At 43.1% G+C, this 16670-nt stretch overlaps 1 protein-coding gene across 9 annotated transcripts in view; it reads right to left on the minus strand.

Annotated features, from left to right (window-relative positions):
• The window catches only part of RUBCN (rubicon autophagy regulator), a 59120-nt gene that overhangs the window by 12530 nt on the left and 29920 nt on the right, over positions 1-16670 (minus strand). For 2 of the 9 annotated variants that reach the window (XM_019723649.3, XM_019723641.3), the window contains exons 3-13: positions 15062-15148; positions 13430-13589; positions 12723-12829; positions 11554-11710; positions 10397-10930; positions 9028-9072; positions 6855-6950; positions 6030-6145; positions 5095-5296; positions 4487-4588; positions 1915-1989 (exon numbers count right to left, since the gene is read on the minus strand). In XM_019723649.3, the coding sequence (XP_019579208.1) occupies positions 1915-1989; positions 4487-4588; positions 5095-5296; positions 6030-6145; positions 6855-6950; positions 9028-9072; positions 10397-10930; positions 11554-11710; positions 12723-12829; positions 13430-13589; positions 15062-15148 (1681 nt within the window). The remainder of the gene's footprint in view (positions 1-1914; positions 1990-4486; positions 4589-5094; positions 5297-6029; positions 6146-6854; positions 6951-9027; positions 9073-10396; positions 10931-11553; positions 11711-12722; positions 12830-13429; positions 13590-15061; positions 15149-16670) is intronic. The other 7 variants (XM_019723643.3, XM_019723644.3, XM_019723645.3 and 4 more) reach the window with 7 other exon arrangements.

Consider the following 16670-nt stretch of genomic DNA (forward strand, 5'->3'; position numbering starts at 1 on the left):
AACTCGGTAAATTTACTAAAAATTATTATCCACTTAAAGTGGGTACATTTTTATATGTAATTATACCTCAGTAAAATTGTTTTGAAAAACGAAATACATGTTGATGAATACGAAGCTTTCTATGATCACAAGGTTTATATCCATTTTATTGCTAGGAGGAAGTAACTTCCAATTCCATTTCCTTCATAAATACTTTTGATCCACACGGTCTACTCAATGAATCAGGATCTAAGAAAAGTGATTATATTAAGCAGAGTATTACAATATCCAGAGTATTTATCATAGATGATGTCCACAATGTGATGCTTAAGTAATTTTGCCAAGGATGCTATAGATTCTGATGACCTTCCTACGATAGTATCCCAAGAGACTTTAATAGCATAAGTCACCTAAGGTGATCAAAAAGAAACACACCTGTAAACCTCTAGATATGATCAAAAAGACTGCTAATGAAAAGTATAATGACATTTTTTAGAAAGAATTTGGTACCAGTAATAAACTTGATTAAAGACCAGAAATAGATGAAAAAGAACAGAAAGCAGTAAAGAAATCTAAAGAAAGATGAACTGCATATTATACTTTCATAACTGGGACTCTGTGTACAAAGAAGGTAAAACAAGTCACTGCTTTTGAGAGAGGATTGTTCTGACTGCTTTTCCCCCAAGCCCCCATAATGTGTTGGGATGTGGGTCACAAGAAAAAGTAGCTTTTTAATTGAAAAAATGTTTCATATTACTGGTATATAGAAAAAGCTTTAAAGCTCCCAAATGGGGAAGGAAGGATGCTAGGAAGACCAAATAAAGATATGCTTTATGCTTAAAGCAGACTGACAGAGAGGTGCCTGACAGTCAACAATTACACTAGCAAAGGATTGTGGTTGTGAACACATTAGAAACCAGTTCAAAAGTGACTTAGGATAATTACTTCTCAAGTAAGGGAAGACTATGTTAGAATAAATTGTAACAGTTCAGGAGTAGAGAAAGAGGTACCTAATTACTTTTATTTCTCTAAACCTTGATCTAATCTTATATAATTATTTCAAGTTCTAGTAGCTGACAATATTAAGTTCAAATTAACTGTTTAAAGAAAATCCTGAGTTTTGTTGCTGTTTGTATGTTTGTTACGCCACTCCGAGTAGAAAACTACTTTCATCAGTTAAGCCCACCTATAGAAAGCCTACTCCTTTGGATCACTAAGCAATTACTAAGGGCAAACATTTGCAGCAGTAAATCCTAATTGTATGCAAAGCACCTAGAAGAAATAGCTGTCTGAGGGTTGGCTCTGCAAATTCAAAACTCTATCATTCTATCTGACTTTTGCTGCCTGGATGTGTGACAGAAACTTAACTATAAGATTAAACTGAAATTTTTTCACACGACCATTCCTTTCTAAACTGTCTACTACCATATTTCCCTGAAAATAAGACCTAGCTCTAAATATAAGCTAAAATAGCTCTAAATAAGACCTAGACACATCAGCTCTAATGTGTCTTTTGGAGCAAAAATTAGTATGAGACCCAGTCTTATTTTACTATAAGACCAGGTATGATATGATATATGATAATAACACTAGGTCTTATATTAGTAGAGCTGACCGGCTACGTCTTATTTTCGGGGAAACACGGTACTACCTCCATCTGCCATAATGACCACTTAGTCTATTAGTATCGTCGTAGGGAAGGGTCAACAAGGACAATCTCAGCGAGGAGGACTGTTGGGGTCATATGAGGAAGAAGAAAATGAGTATCTGAATTGTTCCCAGCTGGCTTAAGTCCAGTTTTTCCCAGCTAGTTCTCCAGACCCTATAGTCCTTGTAACCTTGACAGACGTCACGTGATCAACTATGTACAGAGGCTGGTGCAAACATTCACACACATGCATGTATGAGCACACCCACACTTCCAACACAGGCTACCTGAAAACATCGAGGCCATTGACACTGAGAGTCCGTTCTTTGACATGTGAGTCAGGTTAGATCCTTCGCTACCATCTGTGTAATAATGATTATAAAAGCGGGCCCTTTAGTATTCAGACAGTAAGTACATCGATGAGAATGACAGCTTTAGACCACATGATACTAGAATCAGGACTTGACTTTTGCTCCAAAAGATGACTGCTTTTAGGAACTTATATCTACAGTTATACTATTCACTATAGCTTTGGTTCTCAACCAGGGGGGATCGTGCCAGATTCAATATCCGGAGACATTTTTGATTGTCATGGTTGTGGGAGAGGGTGGTGTGCTACTGGCACCTAGTGAGTAGGAGCCAGGATGATGCGAAACATTCTGTGATGCACAGGCTAGTCTGTCACAGCGAAGAATCATCCAGCCTAGAGTTTGCGAAACCCTGCCCTAAGGTCTTTCCCTTCAAGGATTTCTGTTCTGAACTGACTACACAGTTAGCTGATTAAACATCTCCTCTGGGCCCACTGCAGCAAGTTTCCAATAGGGAGTGCATTTCATGCCACCACAGGCAGTCTACTTGGCTCCTTCCAGATTAAAGAGCTTCTCCTAGCTCCTTGCTTTGCTGCAGGGAACAGACTTAGCCACACTCAATGAAGCAGCATGTTTTGAATTTACTTTAATATTACCCTCACAAAATTCTGACTGTTGATCACGAGAGAGAGAAGGCAAAGAATCCTTTTATTTTCTTCTAATTTGGAGGTCAAGTCAATCACAGACAGTAATAAAAAATACATTATTTGGTTTTTGTCCAAGTTCCTGGTACAGAACTCCTAAAACCCTTCGAATTTCCTGAGGAATGGGAATGTCTTTCGTTATCCATAAAGAGCCCCTTTCCAGTATATCTGAGTTTATGCTAACAGGGGGACTTTTGGGGGGCCATCCATATAGCTTCAGGTTAGGGCTGGATGCCAGAAGACCTTGTAGGCCCATCCCCGATTTCTCAGGAGGGGAGGAGAGGGGCTAGAGACTGAGTTTAATCACCAATGGCCAATGATTTAATCCCTCATGCCTATGTAATAAAACCTTGATAAGAACTGGCAATGATGAGGTTTGGAGGAGCTTGTCGGTCAGTGAACAGATTTCTGTGCTGGGAGAGTGGCACACCCTGATTCCACGGGGACAGAGGTTGCTATGCTCGGGACTCTTTGGGACCTTGCCCTATGTACCTCTTCCTATGGTGGTTCATTTGTATCCTTTATAATAAACTATCATCGTTCAGTATAGCATTTTCCTGAGTTCTGTGAGTCATTCTAGTGAATTATTGAACCTAAGTGGGGAGCCATGGGAACCCCTGAATTTGCATTTGGCTGGGGAGAAGTGCAGGTAGCCAGGTGACACCATTTGTGGCTGGCATCTGAAGTGGGGATAGTCTCATGGGATTGAGACCCTAAACTGTGGGGTTTGTGCTAACTCCAGGAGTTAGTGTCAGAATTGAATTGTAGGACATTAGATTGGTATCAGAGAATTGGGGAATTGTTGTTGGAAAAATCACATACAAAAAAAAAAAATGGATTTTTAAGTGATTACTATTATCATGACTAAAAAGCAGATGCGTTAAGGAGACTACAAAAGGAAGACTTCCTGGAAACGTGGAAAAATAAATGCAAAAAGTGCATTTCTGAATGGGGAAGAAACCCAGTAACCACACCCGGAGGTCTGTGTAAGTGAATGGGTTCTCTAGTTTGATGTAAACAGGAAATCAGAGCCTCGTGTAATAGAAGATCTATTCATCATCATCCTACAGTGGAGAATTACAGACAATTCATCTCTATGAGAAAATTACTCCTGGTTCCACTCATGGGGGGAAAAGCTTATGTCCCTGAACTGTTTTTTGTTTCTTTGTCTGTTTTGCACAGATGGGAACTTGAAATCTATGATTTGCAGGAATGGATGAACCCATTGATCATGGGTTAACCTAATTTCCCACAACTGCTCTCCCAGATTAGAACCTCTCTCCTGCTCTATGCAGATGTTTACAACAACAAATACAAGAGGCCATGATTCTGCTAAGCAATTTAGCTAACACTGATAAGACAGAAAATAAAGCTCTACTTTGTAAAATTAATACTTTTCCTTTTTCCCCCCCAAAGACTCTTTTTGTCCTTTTCATTTAGGATTATAAAAAAGCTCCTTTTAAACATTCTGAAACAATTTCATCAGCTGTGTTATGGAATATAAGAGAATAGGATTCTAATTTCATGTAGGTATGGGCCAGCCCTAGACTCTCAGCAAGAGGAATCAGAGTGACAATACAAGAGAATGGTGCAATTGAGGAAGCAGCATCAGGGTGACCTCAACAGCCAACCCATTCCACCTGGAACACCGCCTTTCAGGGTGTTTTTCTGCTTACATTTTAAATGGGTTTTGTTTTTAGCAAGAGAGGCTGTCCTTTACAATAACCAACATTCCATAATGGACCACACTGAAGATGCCCTAGTTAGGGAAAGCATCTCAGCCTCTGATTCCAAATGGAAAGAAACGGGTAATGAAATCTCCCTTGAAACAAAGTGTCACTTCTTACCTTGGATTTCAAATTCATCAACCTCGTCGGCAGAACCTGAGTCAGAGAACTGTGCCGAATCACGTGAACTGAACTGGGAGCTGCTGGAAGTGACCCGAAAGCCTGTTACGTTAAAAAAAGAAGGGGGGAGAGGGAATAAACAGGACAGAAAGACATCTACTTCTCCTTCTGGGGTCACAATGAAAGGGACCTGGAATGACTTCGGCAGAGAAGTAAATAGAACCCTGTGTGGGAGTGACGCTGGCGAAGGAAACCAGTCCTTCTCACTGGGTGATCCCCATTTGACTCATGAAATTTAGAAAGTTTCATGTAAATAGAAGGTACTACTATCTGGGAAGTGAATCTGGGACGAATGGCCTTTGTTCTCCTCATCCTGGAAACCTATTTTTGGGAAGGTATTTCTGAGATAGCAAATGGATGAACTCTAGGACTCTGGTCTGGTAGAAAACAATATAGAGACCAATATAGAAAATCTTTCCGACAGGAGAGGAACCCTTGGCTTGGTTACCACATCTCAAATGAAGACAAAAAAGAAAGCCCCCGAGGCATCAAGTCTTATGCTGAAGCCCTGAAGAAGCGGGAACAGAAGTGTTTGCAGCCTCACTCACTTCCACGCTCGGTCTCTTGGAGCAGATTCTTGGTGCGGATCTGCTGGCGACGGAGGCGGATCTTCTGCTTCAGTTCCTGGATCTCTCTGTCGCTGTCTTCCCCCTCCTCTTCCTCCTCTTCTAGGCACTGGCTCATCATGTTGCACTTCATTAGCTCAATGGCAGCAATCAAAGACTCTGAGATGCTGAAGTGGGCATTCTCCTGGGGGAAAGAAAGCACCAAAGAAGTTGCTTAGCAAAGGGCTACAAGTATTGAATGCTGCACAGATTATAATGTTGGAAAATAGAGTTGCCAAGGTATGCACTGCTGTTCTTGAAAACACCCAAGGGAAATGTACACTCTCCTGTAAGGAGAGCCGATGGCCAGAAAACCTGTTCTACATTCTCTTTGCTCTCATACCTGTCCATTCCTCGCCTTCCTGGCCTACTTTCTACATAAAAATATGACAGAAAAGTCGAGGATTTCCTATCAGGGTCTTTCCTAAAGCCATATATCTGTACACAAAGTATTAAGGTAAATGTGGTGTCTCAAGGAAAAGTGCTTTGTAAACTATAAAATGCTACAGGGACATTATTTATTACATATCTGAGCCTTAGAACAAATATAGAAGTTGATTCTGGAAAGAGTTTTCCCCTAAGGTTCCAGGGTCAAGGAAACAACAATCCTGTGGCTAAAATTCAATGCTTCTCTGCCCAAGGCAGCTTCTAAGATAAAATCAGTAACATTTTTCGACTCAATGAGGAGCATACGTGCCCTGAAGAGTTCTCCCCAGAGAATCTGTTGAGCTTATCTTTACTGGGAACCTCTCTGTGTTGTAGTCTATACTCACATTACTGCAGTGTACCTAAGACTTCTTTAGAACAAATGGCACTGTAGTCCCTCAGGTCAGAGCTCCTGATTCATGGGCTCTTCAGTAGCCCTTTAGATTCCTCACCTTTTCCAGGTCTGCACAGCTGCCAAAGTCTTGCTCCGACAGGTAGCTGATAAGCGACTGTCCTTCTGATGGCCTTCGGAACATACCTTCCCCTGAGCACAGGTACTGACCACCCTCTGTGGGAAAATGGAACGTGGATGTGAAAAACTCTGACTTGAAAAGCAAATCTGTAACAGTCAAGCTTCTTCATGAAGTCTGACAATTTTACTACTAAAGATGATCCCAAGTTTTCCCAGGTTACAGGTTGGAAAAAAGATACCTACTTTCAAAAAGGAATGTCTCTGAATCTCAGGATCCCAGGGCACTAAACCTTTTGGTTAAAAAATGGTGGAATAAATGGAGAGAGCCTAGAGATAATTCTTTTAACACCTAAATTTAAGATGACATACTTGCCCTCCTTCCCCACAAAACAAAATGAAAAAAACAACCTGTACCGAGAGTCAGACAAGGAAACAAATGACTTCCTCCTGTGGATGATTTCCAGATGGAGCTTATCTTCTGCTAATTAAGCCCAGACACTCAAAGGCCTCTTTTCAAGGTCCCTCTGACCCACTCAGAGAGCCACTCCATCTGGCTCAACAGACATTCATGGTAATAACACCCATGGCATAAGAGAGGGTGGGACCCCAAAGTCAGAGCGGAGCAAGAGAAATGGCAGGGCAGTGGGACTTCTAGCACAGAGGTTGAAAGTGATGGAGGGGAGAGTGCGACTGTATGGTATACACCCTCCACTGAGCTGAGATGAGCCACACAGCTCAAAGCTCAGCGGGCACAAGGGGAGAGCAAAGACGCAATGGCAGCCTGGCCTTCCTAGTACTCACTTACCATACTCCATGTACAGAGAGCTGGGTGTGCTGACTTCACTGCTTTGGCCAGAGTAGGGCAAAGGGCCTCTCAACTTCGACTTATCATTGCAGGACTCTAGTCAGTGACCACCAGGGAGTAAAAACACACATACGAGGTGAGCAACACATAGGTTCCCAACTTTGGATTGTCAACATTTAACTGCTCCCATTCCCGATGCCCTCCCAAACAGGAGAGAGACGGCACACCAACAGGGAACAGTCCAAGAATGCAGGAACACATGGGGGAAAGAGGAGGAGTCAGTACATTCTAAGGGAAAAGAGAAAACATGACCCAGAAGGCAACAACACAAAGGTGAAAATAGAATCAAATCAAAGTGAATTCATGAATTTAATTCTTTTCTTCCATCTTCTGACCAAAAGTTCCAGGAATATCAGTCAACTTCTACCCTCTTGACAAAGCAATATACAAAACAGCCCTCACATGGTAAAACAAAGAGAAGCACATTGGAAATTTTCTGATAACTTGACACTAGGTTTTACAACAATATAGAAGGATTAAACTCACTAAAGAAATAGGAGGCTTCTCTTGAAGCTGAAGTGTAAATTTATCGTACCTACAATGTAACCCACTTCTGAATTGGCAAAACAGTAATACAAAACCCTGCAAGGTGCTTAAAAGAAGAAGCATCAAGACAATGCTAGAGAAGCCAAGGATGGTGGCCTGGTAACCAAAGGACTGCAGGCCCAACCTCACTGGAGTAGGAAGGGAGAGATTTCAAAAGAAGGCCGGCACAGTGGGCAGTGCCTGGGTAGAAGTTTTCAAGGAACAGTGAAAGTTGGGGATGGAGAAAGAGCAGCACGCAGGACTGGAAGGAAATGAGAAACTGATATTCTCCAAAGGGAAACACAAAATTCCAATGTTACAGAAGGAAGAGCAGGCAGAAAAGCTGGTGGGTGCCTGAGAACTAAGCAGGACGCTCAGGAAGAATGAATGAATGATTAAGCTGCATCCAACCCATTTCCCTGACAGATGGTGCCAACTTGTCAGTTGCTCCTCTCACAAAACATGCTACTAAGTGGTGAGCGATAACTGTGTGTTCTCCTTGGGCCTCAAAGATTTCTGGTGGTTCTGGCGGTGGGCTCTTCTCTTCACTACTGAACTGAAGGCAGAGCGGCAGTAACCACGATGCCTTGGTGAGAAATCATCACTTACAAGGGACTTTTGAGGACTCCAGTCAAACTCAGCACACAATACAAACTCCAACATCAGTGCCCTATTCCTTTGCATCGAAAGGCCATCCAGCCTTTGCTTACTGAGCTCACTACCTGCGGATGCTGCCCATTCAACTGCACCGCTCTAATTCTTAGAATTTCTTCATACTCACTGGAAATCTGTCTTCTTACAATTTCTCATCTCCTGAAGAACAAGAATGCTCTTCTAAACAATGGTATTGCAGACTTACTCCTCTTCAACCTCTTTTCCGAGCTAACATACCCAGTGGTTTCACCCATTTCCGGGAGGCCATGGTTTTCCGTCCTCCCTCAGCACTCTGTCTTGTAGACACATTCTAATGTTATCATGTCCATGCATTAAAGTACCCAAAATGGAGCGTAACGTTCAGTTTGAACACCACTGTGAAAGCCAAAGACTAAGTCACGAGAAAATCCTACGCAATGGCTGGAATGAGGGGTGGAGAGAAACTTATAGGGGAAGAAGGACAGATAATAGAAAAAGGAAACACGGACTCTAGGAGAGGCAAAAAACATGCACCCACATCCAAGACCACAGAAAAGGAAGAAAATACATTCTGGTGTTAATTCAAGGAAGATAAAGTCATCTATACTAAGGACTCAGTTGTAAGAAAAATTCTGCCACTGATTCATCATGATGCCCTAGACAAATAGCAGGCCTCTGTTTCATCGTTGGGCAAATAGGATTAACCATCTTGACTCTGTCTCCCAGAAGCAGTTGGGAGACTGAATGAAGCATTTGGAAGTCAAGGGCAGAAAACATCAGGCAAAACACTGGTGCCATTTTACAGACAGGCCCAGGCATCACAGCAGGACCAGACTTGCCAGACTTGATTTGACACCAGAATGGAAAAGGGAGTTCTGAACTAAGCAAGCTGGTCACAGAGGAGCAGAAGCAGGAGGAGGTGACACACAGAAAGGAGGGGGACTGGCTCCCAAACCTGCAATGGGATCTTCAACTATAATGGTGATATTCCTGGGGCCTCCTGTATGTAGACAGACGGAGAGTCCAGACAGAGGAAATGAGAACAGAGAGAGTGAGAAAAGGAGTGTGCTTTTATCCAGTAGAGGTGGGGATTTAACTCCCAGAGGGAGCCTTGTGCTGAAGGAGGGTAACTCGTACAAGAAGCCGCACAGGGCCCACACGCCAGCAGGCCTGTCTGCTTAGGTTTCCTTGGACTCCCTTTTCCAATGCAGGTTACCGTGGTTTCTGGAATCCAGATGGATGAGAAAATGGGGGCAGGGAAGTATTACATGCTCAGACCCCTGGACTACAGCAGACACCAGGCCTGCAGCAGGAGACGTGAAGGGAGACTCTTCACCCAAGCACTCTTTACATCTAAGAAAGCTCATGGGAAGACAGGCTTTGCTTGGGAGATTTCTTTTCTTTTTCTAGAGTTTCAATAAAGCCAAACCACATTCTGGATGGGAAAACAGAGACAAAAGTTCGCCATTCAGAAATTTCGGATGATCGCAGCTGTGGAAATCCTCCTTTTTGGTTCCTACGTTTTTATATTTGATTTCTGGGACATTCCCACAAAGAACTGGCTTTGAGCACAAAGGTCCATGTTATATTTGCTGTTAGGGAGATTCTCTTACAAACGAAACCCAACCAGAGCCTGCCAGACACCACCAACCCAGGAGAGATGATGGCAGGAAGATGGCAAAAGCAATGCGACCCACCTTCCCTGTGCCTGGGGTGCTGTCTGCTGCTCGCAGCTGGTGTTTGTGTGAGGGGAGTCTCGGCGCCAGCGCCTCCTTACCTGGCTGCCTCTCAGCCTGAGTTCCATACAGAGTCAGCCCCACCTCCTTGTTTACTAGGTCACATCACCCCACACTCATTGTATCCCCCAGTTTTAATAAGGAAACCCGAATGTCACTTTGCCTCTCTCATGCTGGTAACACATCCTGACCAAACTTCCCAGGAATGCCAGGAAGGTAAGGAATTTAATGGAATTCTTTGTAAAGCTTATTAGTACCTCCTCTCTGTCTGAGAGATACATTTCAAACTTGAACTGTGATGCGTCAGTCACTCTACAATCTGATGCTAAAGAACTAGTGAGAGAATGCAGGAAAGCATTTACTGTTTTGCAATGTATAAAGGAATAAATATAAATCTTCTGAGAGCGCTTCCTTGGGTAACCGCATTACATTACTAACTTCTCTCTTTTGTTATAAGCAGGATACCATCATGGCATCCAAAACATAACTTCTCTTTCTGCCATTTGAAGACCCTTAAGAACAAACTCTCCCTTCCACCCTCAATTCAGGAGGCCACCTCACTAACTTGGGGCAGGTGATTGTCGTTACCTGGGGCTCCTCTGGAGACAATGTTGGTATCTGAATGGGAGCGTGTATGGCTCTTCTTTGTTCCGCTGGCGACAGTGAGTGTCTGCCCCTCTGAGAAGCTGGACCTACGGAGGACACTGGACAGCTGGCTCTGCCCACCTCCCTCTTGGTCCACTAGGGAAGAAGCAGCAGACTCTGGCTTCTGGGAACTGCTGGAGGAGAACAAATTGGAGCTGCTGCTCTCAGCATTGCTGCTGTGACTCTGACCGCTGGCGGTGCGGCCTCGGGCGTCCAGGTTGCCTATGGCCAAGTACTCGGGCCCCTCGCTGACATCACTCGGGGAATCGTTCTGGCTGCTGACCCAGGACGATTCTATGGGGCTGGTCAGAGTGCTGGAGCTCATCTCATTTGGGGTTGAGGGGGAATCCCTGGCCAATGCAGAGACTGGAAGCAGAGGGGACTGGATGGCTTGACCCTCTGCAGGGGAGACGTGCCCTCTGCTTTCTTGAGGTTTCTGGGGAGGGCCAGAAAGTGAAAAGGAAGTAGATCTTCTTTCTAGGATATAAAAAGAAAGGGGAAGGAGAGGTGAGCTGGAAGTCTTTGGTATATATGAGGCTTCTCCGCAACTAAGGATCAAACTCCCTATCATCACTAGGTGCCCAGGACACACGGTGTCACCTCAAAAAAGGCAAATCATTTGAGGTAAGTAAAAAATTACTTAAAAGCAGCTAAACCAAGAGAATGAGCTCTTGAGACAATGGCTTAATGGCTTATTAGTATGCATTCCTCATCTGTAAAATGAGCAATAATCACACCTACCTCATAGGACGATTTTGAGGATCAGATGAGATGATATATATAAATTGATTACAACAGAGCCTGGCAGGTGGTAGGCACTCACTAAATGTTAGCTCTTACTATTGGAAGGCCTCCTTGGCAATGTGGATCAGAAACCCTGGGGAATGTAAAACGCCTCTCTTTCCTCTGTTACTTTAATGATTCCACTGAATTACCCTAGGCCACATGTTATCTACTTTGTAAAGATGTCCATTATTAAGACATGAAGTTTGATAAAATGCACCAACCCACGGCTCTGTCTCTATCCAGCTGCGAGCACCGAGTCCTCTACTTTCCAGGGCTGGGAATGCACGTCACGACTACCCCTCGTGCCCCCATACCTGGGCCGTGGTTGGGTGTGGCCTGGTGGAGGCTAGAGAAGGACCCAAAGTAGGAATGCTGAGCGTAGGGGATTGGAGGGGTGCACGTAGAACCAGGCAGAGCTGTTAGGCTCTGGCTCTTTGTCACCAGCAGTGGGCTCTCATGCTTTCTGGCAAACTACAAAAAACAAAACAAAACAAAACAAAAAACCATGTCAGAGTCAAAGACAGAGGCCCTCAGAAGAGGGGCACTCAGCAGTCCAGAAACACTGGTAGAAGCCAGCCATGGACAGCAGGCTTAGACTGCAGCCAGAGCCTATGGATACAACACAACAACCCTGTACTAGACGACACAACTTTGAAACTTCGAAGTCCTGTCATTTACCACAGCTTCTGCCACTGGGCTCGTGGGTGGTCAAAGCAGGAGGGCTTTGTCATGGAGGCAGTACACGAACTGCTTAAGACTATGAACATGGAGTCAGAAGGCAGACTGGGGTTCAAATCATGTCTTATCACTTACAAGCTACTTGGTCTAAACTTTGGGCAAGTGACTTACGTACTCTGTCCCTCAGCGGCCTCCTACCTTATAGAGTTGTGAGAATTAAATGACGTGACGCAGGAATTGCGCACAGCACCATGCCTGGCACATACAAAGTGTTCAATAGATGGTAACCAACAATAAAAAATTTTAAAATCAGGAGAGATAGGGGATCCCTCCCTAAAAGGAGCACGGACTGTGATTCTATTCTAGCTGAAGCACTGATGTTAGTAATGGGATAAGTGAATTGGAGAGTTAATGATAAACAGCATCAAACAACACAATTCTCTTTATACGTCAAGGACAAAAACGATCCAAGTAACACTAGGCCATATGACGTCGGATGTTGTAAATCCTACTCCTGATTCAAAATCATCCCTTGTCTCCCCAGCTCTTTGTCAAGCCTGCCCTTAATGTTTACTCAGACTGAGGATTTAAAAAAGGGTCTAAAGAAACAGACCCTTCCCATCTCAAACAGACATAAGCCTAGACTTTTTACTTCAGAACCTCCCCCTTCTTCTCCAAGTATTTTTATAAATAAAAGCCTTTCAGTTGACAACTGCCTAAGTGACGAAGTAGTCAGCTACAGAGGGTTACATCCTGGGGAGGTCCCGGAGGCCGGCATAGACAGATAATTCCTTGCCCCTTTTACCATAGATGCATCAATCTGAGCCAGGAGGCGGGGGTTGTTCTGTTCCACTGCTTCTAGGCATTGGAGCATGGCCGTGACGTGGGCATCGCTTAGTAGGAAAGCCGTGTCTGGGGAGAGAAAAACTACCACAGTGATGGAGTCCAATCAGGCAATCTTTAGATTCCCTCTATGACCTTGGGAGAAGCTCAGGGAAGGAGAAAGGGAAAAGGTAAAAATGACGAGAGGAGAATAGTGTGGAGAGAAGGAGGGCCAGGAACAACAAAGTACAGGAGAGTCTAAGTAACGTGCAGGATAGCAGAGAGGCCAGGACAAGAGGCTTCAAAGGCAGAAAGATCTAGACTTGAATCTAGGCACTGGGTGACTTTGGCCAAGTAACCCAACCTCCACGAGCTCTGCTTCCCTGATTGGAAAACAGGGATATTAATACCCAACTCTTAGGGCTGTTGATAAAAGAATATGTATAAAAAGTATTTAACAGTGACTGAAACATAGAAACTCTCGGTAAATAGCAGTTATTTGTATTGGTTTGTGTATATGGGAGTAGGCAAAGTAAGGGAGAGGCTGGCTATGTGTTTCTTATTAGAATCTCTATGGCATCAAGTAAAAATATGAGACCCTGGGGTAAGAGTGAGTCTACAAAGGAAGAGTAAAGCAGAAAACAATGAGGAAGTATATGCAACAATCCTGGCTAAGTGACCTTTACCCACCTGTGTAGAATTTTCTGATATACTGTCTATCCCCAAGCAGAGGTCGGAGCTGGGCTGAGAGACAGTGGTACTGCAAGCTATGCTGCAGCCACAGCTCTGCAATGACGTGCTCACTCACGCCATCAGTGCTGCGCTGGCCATTCTCATGCAAGTTGATGAACTAGGAGGCAAAAGGCATGAGTCAACACATGTATGCTGGTAAATACAGCAAGACTGAGGCCTAGCGACCTGAGAACTAAATTGAGACAGGTTAAGAGGAGACAAATCAGAAGTATTTTCCCTCCAGCTAGCATCTAGAGGTTACTGAGGAGGGAGAGGAAAGGAAGGGATTAATAGCCCTGCAGCTGGATTGGGCCACTGGAAAGGGACTAAGCAGCTGTATCTGTCTCTTTATGTTCTAACTCCAAAGAAGCATCTCTTCTGGGGTATTCAGAGGGAGGATAAACTTTCTCTCACAGAGTCCTCTCCTTTAGGTGGCCTTCATTAAAGAAGTCAAGAAAAACCTGGGGGAAAGGATCTAGAAAAAATGCCACCAAAGATTCTTCACCAAAGACAAACCAACCATCTGAGCGTCTCTTTTTGGTTCTAGCCACAGCATTCTCTATGTGGCACCTCCTACTCGGCTGTTTCTGAAAGCAAGGTCTCATAGCCCAGGATCAGTGCAACAAATGTATGGATGGCAATTTCAGGCAGCTATTAGAGGAAATGACTACAGCAATATACTTTAAAAAAGGACGTTAGAGGTGGGAAAAATAAAATGTGGACAAAAAAAATCTACATAAGAAAATCATTGGACTCTGTCGGGGCTTTTCTTATAAACACAGCTACTGTGACACCTTGTGATTTGGTTCCCTGATCATTTAAAAACAAATTACTTTTCCTGACATCATCTCAACAACAAATCTGGCAGTGGGTGGAGATATACATGAAATAAGACTAACCACGAATCAATAAGTATTGAAAATGGGTGATGGATATTTTGGGGTTCTTTACATTATTGTTTAATTTTGCATATATTTAAATTTTTCCATATAAAGAGTTAAATAAACAAATACTTCAATTTGGTAGTCACTGATCTGGAACTAGCTGTGTAACACTGGCCAAGTCACTAAACCTCTTCAAACTCTGTTTCCCTGACTGGAAATCAGGGTACTATGCTGAGCTGAAAGGACAGAAGAGCAGAGTGCTACAATGGTAGCCAAAGTTGTCAGGAACATATTTGGCTCCATTTGACAACGGCTTCCAGAAACCCCACGTTTCTTTCTAATTGGTGCATCCTCTTCTTCTCGAACAGTTATTGGCACTTCAGTCCCATTTCCCCTGACCACTTCAGGGAACCTCCCACCATTTGCCCTGGATTTTGAAAAGCTTCGCTCTGGTCCCATACATGCAGATCTTTTGAAAATAACAAAACTTTTCCACCCCTTCCCCAGAGGAGAGAAAGTGGCCTATAGCAATGGATTCCAGGTTTATTTTTTGAAACAAATAATCCTCCCCTCCAAATCAGTCCTACAGGGAGGATTTCCTCTTCTCAGTGAATAGGATAATGGACACACACCCTCCTTCTCACCTAGGAGACTCTTCAGACAGAACATCACACAATGAAGCCTTGTGGTTACCGTCACGTCTTACCTTCTCCACATGAAGGGCTGAGTGGGGACTGAGCCAGCGGATGTCTTTCACAAATTGCCAGTAGTCAGCCTGGCGGCAACACACCTGCTGTGGGAACACATGTGGTAAAGAAATCACTACAATTTTGGACCAAATCTAGTTCTAGTGCTGACATTCAAAGACAGAGGGGAAAAAAAGTGTCACCTTCCCTTGCCTCACTAGGGTTCTCGGCAGCAACCAAAGGAATACATACTGGTATACATGTTCACCTTTTTAAAGGATAACTGTTTACAATTATTTTAATTGTTCTTTTGAACAACACATGCGTATGATATAGAAGGTTATACAGTGAAAATAACCTGTTTTCTACCACGTCTCTCTACCATTCAGTTTCCTAGAAGGTAATTCTTAAAACTGGTCAATAGTTATTTGTTAAAAGTCAGAGACGGATGTCTTCAGTTCTTATTGCAAAATCAAGTAAGGAAAGACCTGCTTTTTCCCATGCTACCTAAGCCAGGAAAGCACTGTATTTAGAGTGAAAGAAATATTCAGTCCTAGATAAAATAGTCTCACACTGGAAAAGGCCTGAAGATGATAGCAAAATGTTTATATCATGAAAACCTAATTCTTATTTTTTGAGAATCCTCTCTGCGCATGGGTTAAAATTTAAATCTAAATAATTAAAAAATATAGAACTAGCACAAGTGTTAAGAGACAGACCAATCAATGAGACAAAATAACCTAGAAAGAGATCTTAAAATATATTTGAACTTAATATATGATCCAAGAAACAGCTCCAAAGTCAATGGACCTTTCACCTAGACTGAGAAGGCAGAAGTGAGAATTAGAAGTGTCAGATATACAGGCAATTTTGCCAGTTAGAGTAATGAAGACCTTTAGCATTTTGGCAGCAGTGTGGCAGTTGTTGGTCTTTGTTCTGTGGCTTAGTGGACACTGAGTAGCCAGGAGTGGGCAGCAGTGGGATACCAACTCCAGCACATCTCCTAATTACGTCACATGGAAGTAAACAGCATCTAAACTTGGTTTCCTTTCTTCAGAAAAACTTTTCGGCAAACTTAGAAATGAAACAGAGGACACCACTATAGATCCCATGGGTACTATAGAGCAATACGATAAACAAGTCTATGCTCACAATTTGATAACCTAGGTGAAATGGACCAATTCCTTGAAATACACAATCTGCCGAAACTCATGAAGGAGATAGATAATCTGAGTACTCAGGACTTTATCTATTAAAGAAATTGAATCAATAATTAATAACCTTCCAAAACAGAAAGCACCAGGCCAAGGTGGGTTTACTGGTAAATTCTACCAAACATTTAAGGAAGAAATTATACCAATTCTCTACAATTTGTTTCAGAAGATAGAAGAAGAAGGAATATTTCCCAAATCATCCTGAGGCCAGCATTATCCTAATAGCAAAACCAGAAAAAGACATTACAAGAAAACTATGGAACATCTCTCATGAACATAGATGTAAAAATCCTCAACAAATATCAGCAAATCGAATCCAACAATGTATAAAAAGAATTATACACCACAACCAAGTGGGATTTATCCCAGGTATGCAAGGCTGATTCAACATTCCAAAATCAATTACTATAATCCA

The sequence above is a fragment of the Rhinolophus sinicus genome, chromosome 17 (genome assembly GCF_057876585.1).
Source record: "Rhinolophus sinicus isolate RSI-liver-muscle chromosome 17, RSI-T2T, whole genome shotgun sequence".
Lineage (NCBI taxonomy): Eukaryota > Metazoa > Chordata > Mammalia > Chiroptera > Rhinolophidae > Rhinolophus > Rhinolophus sinicus.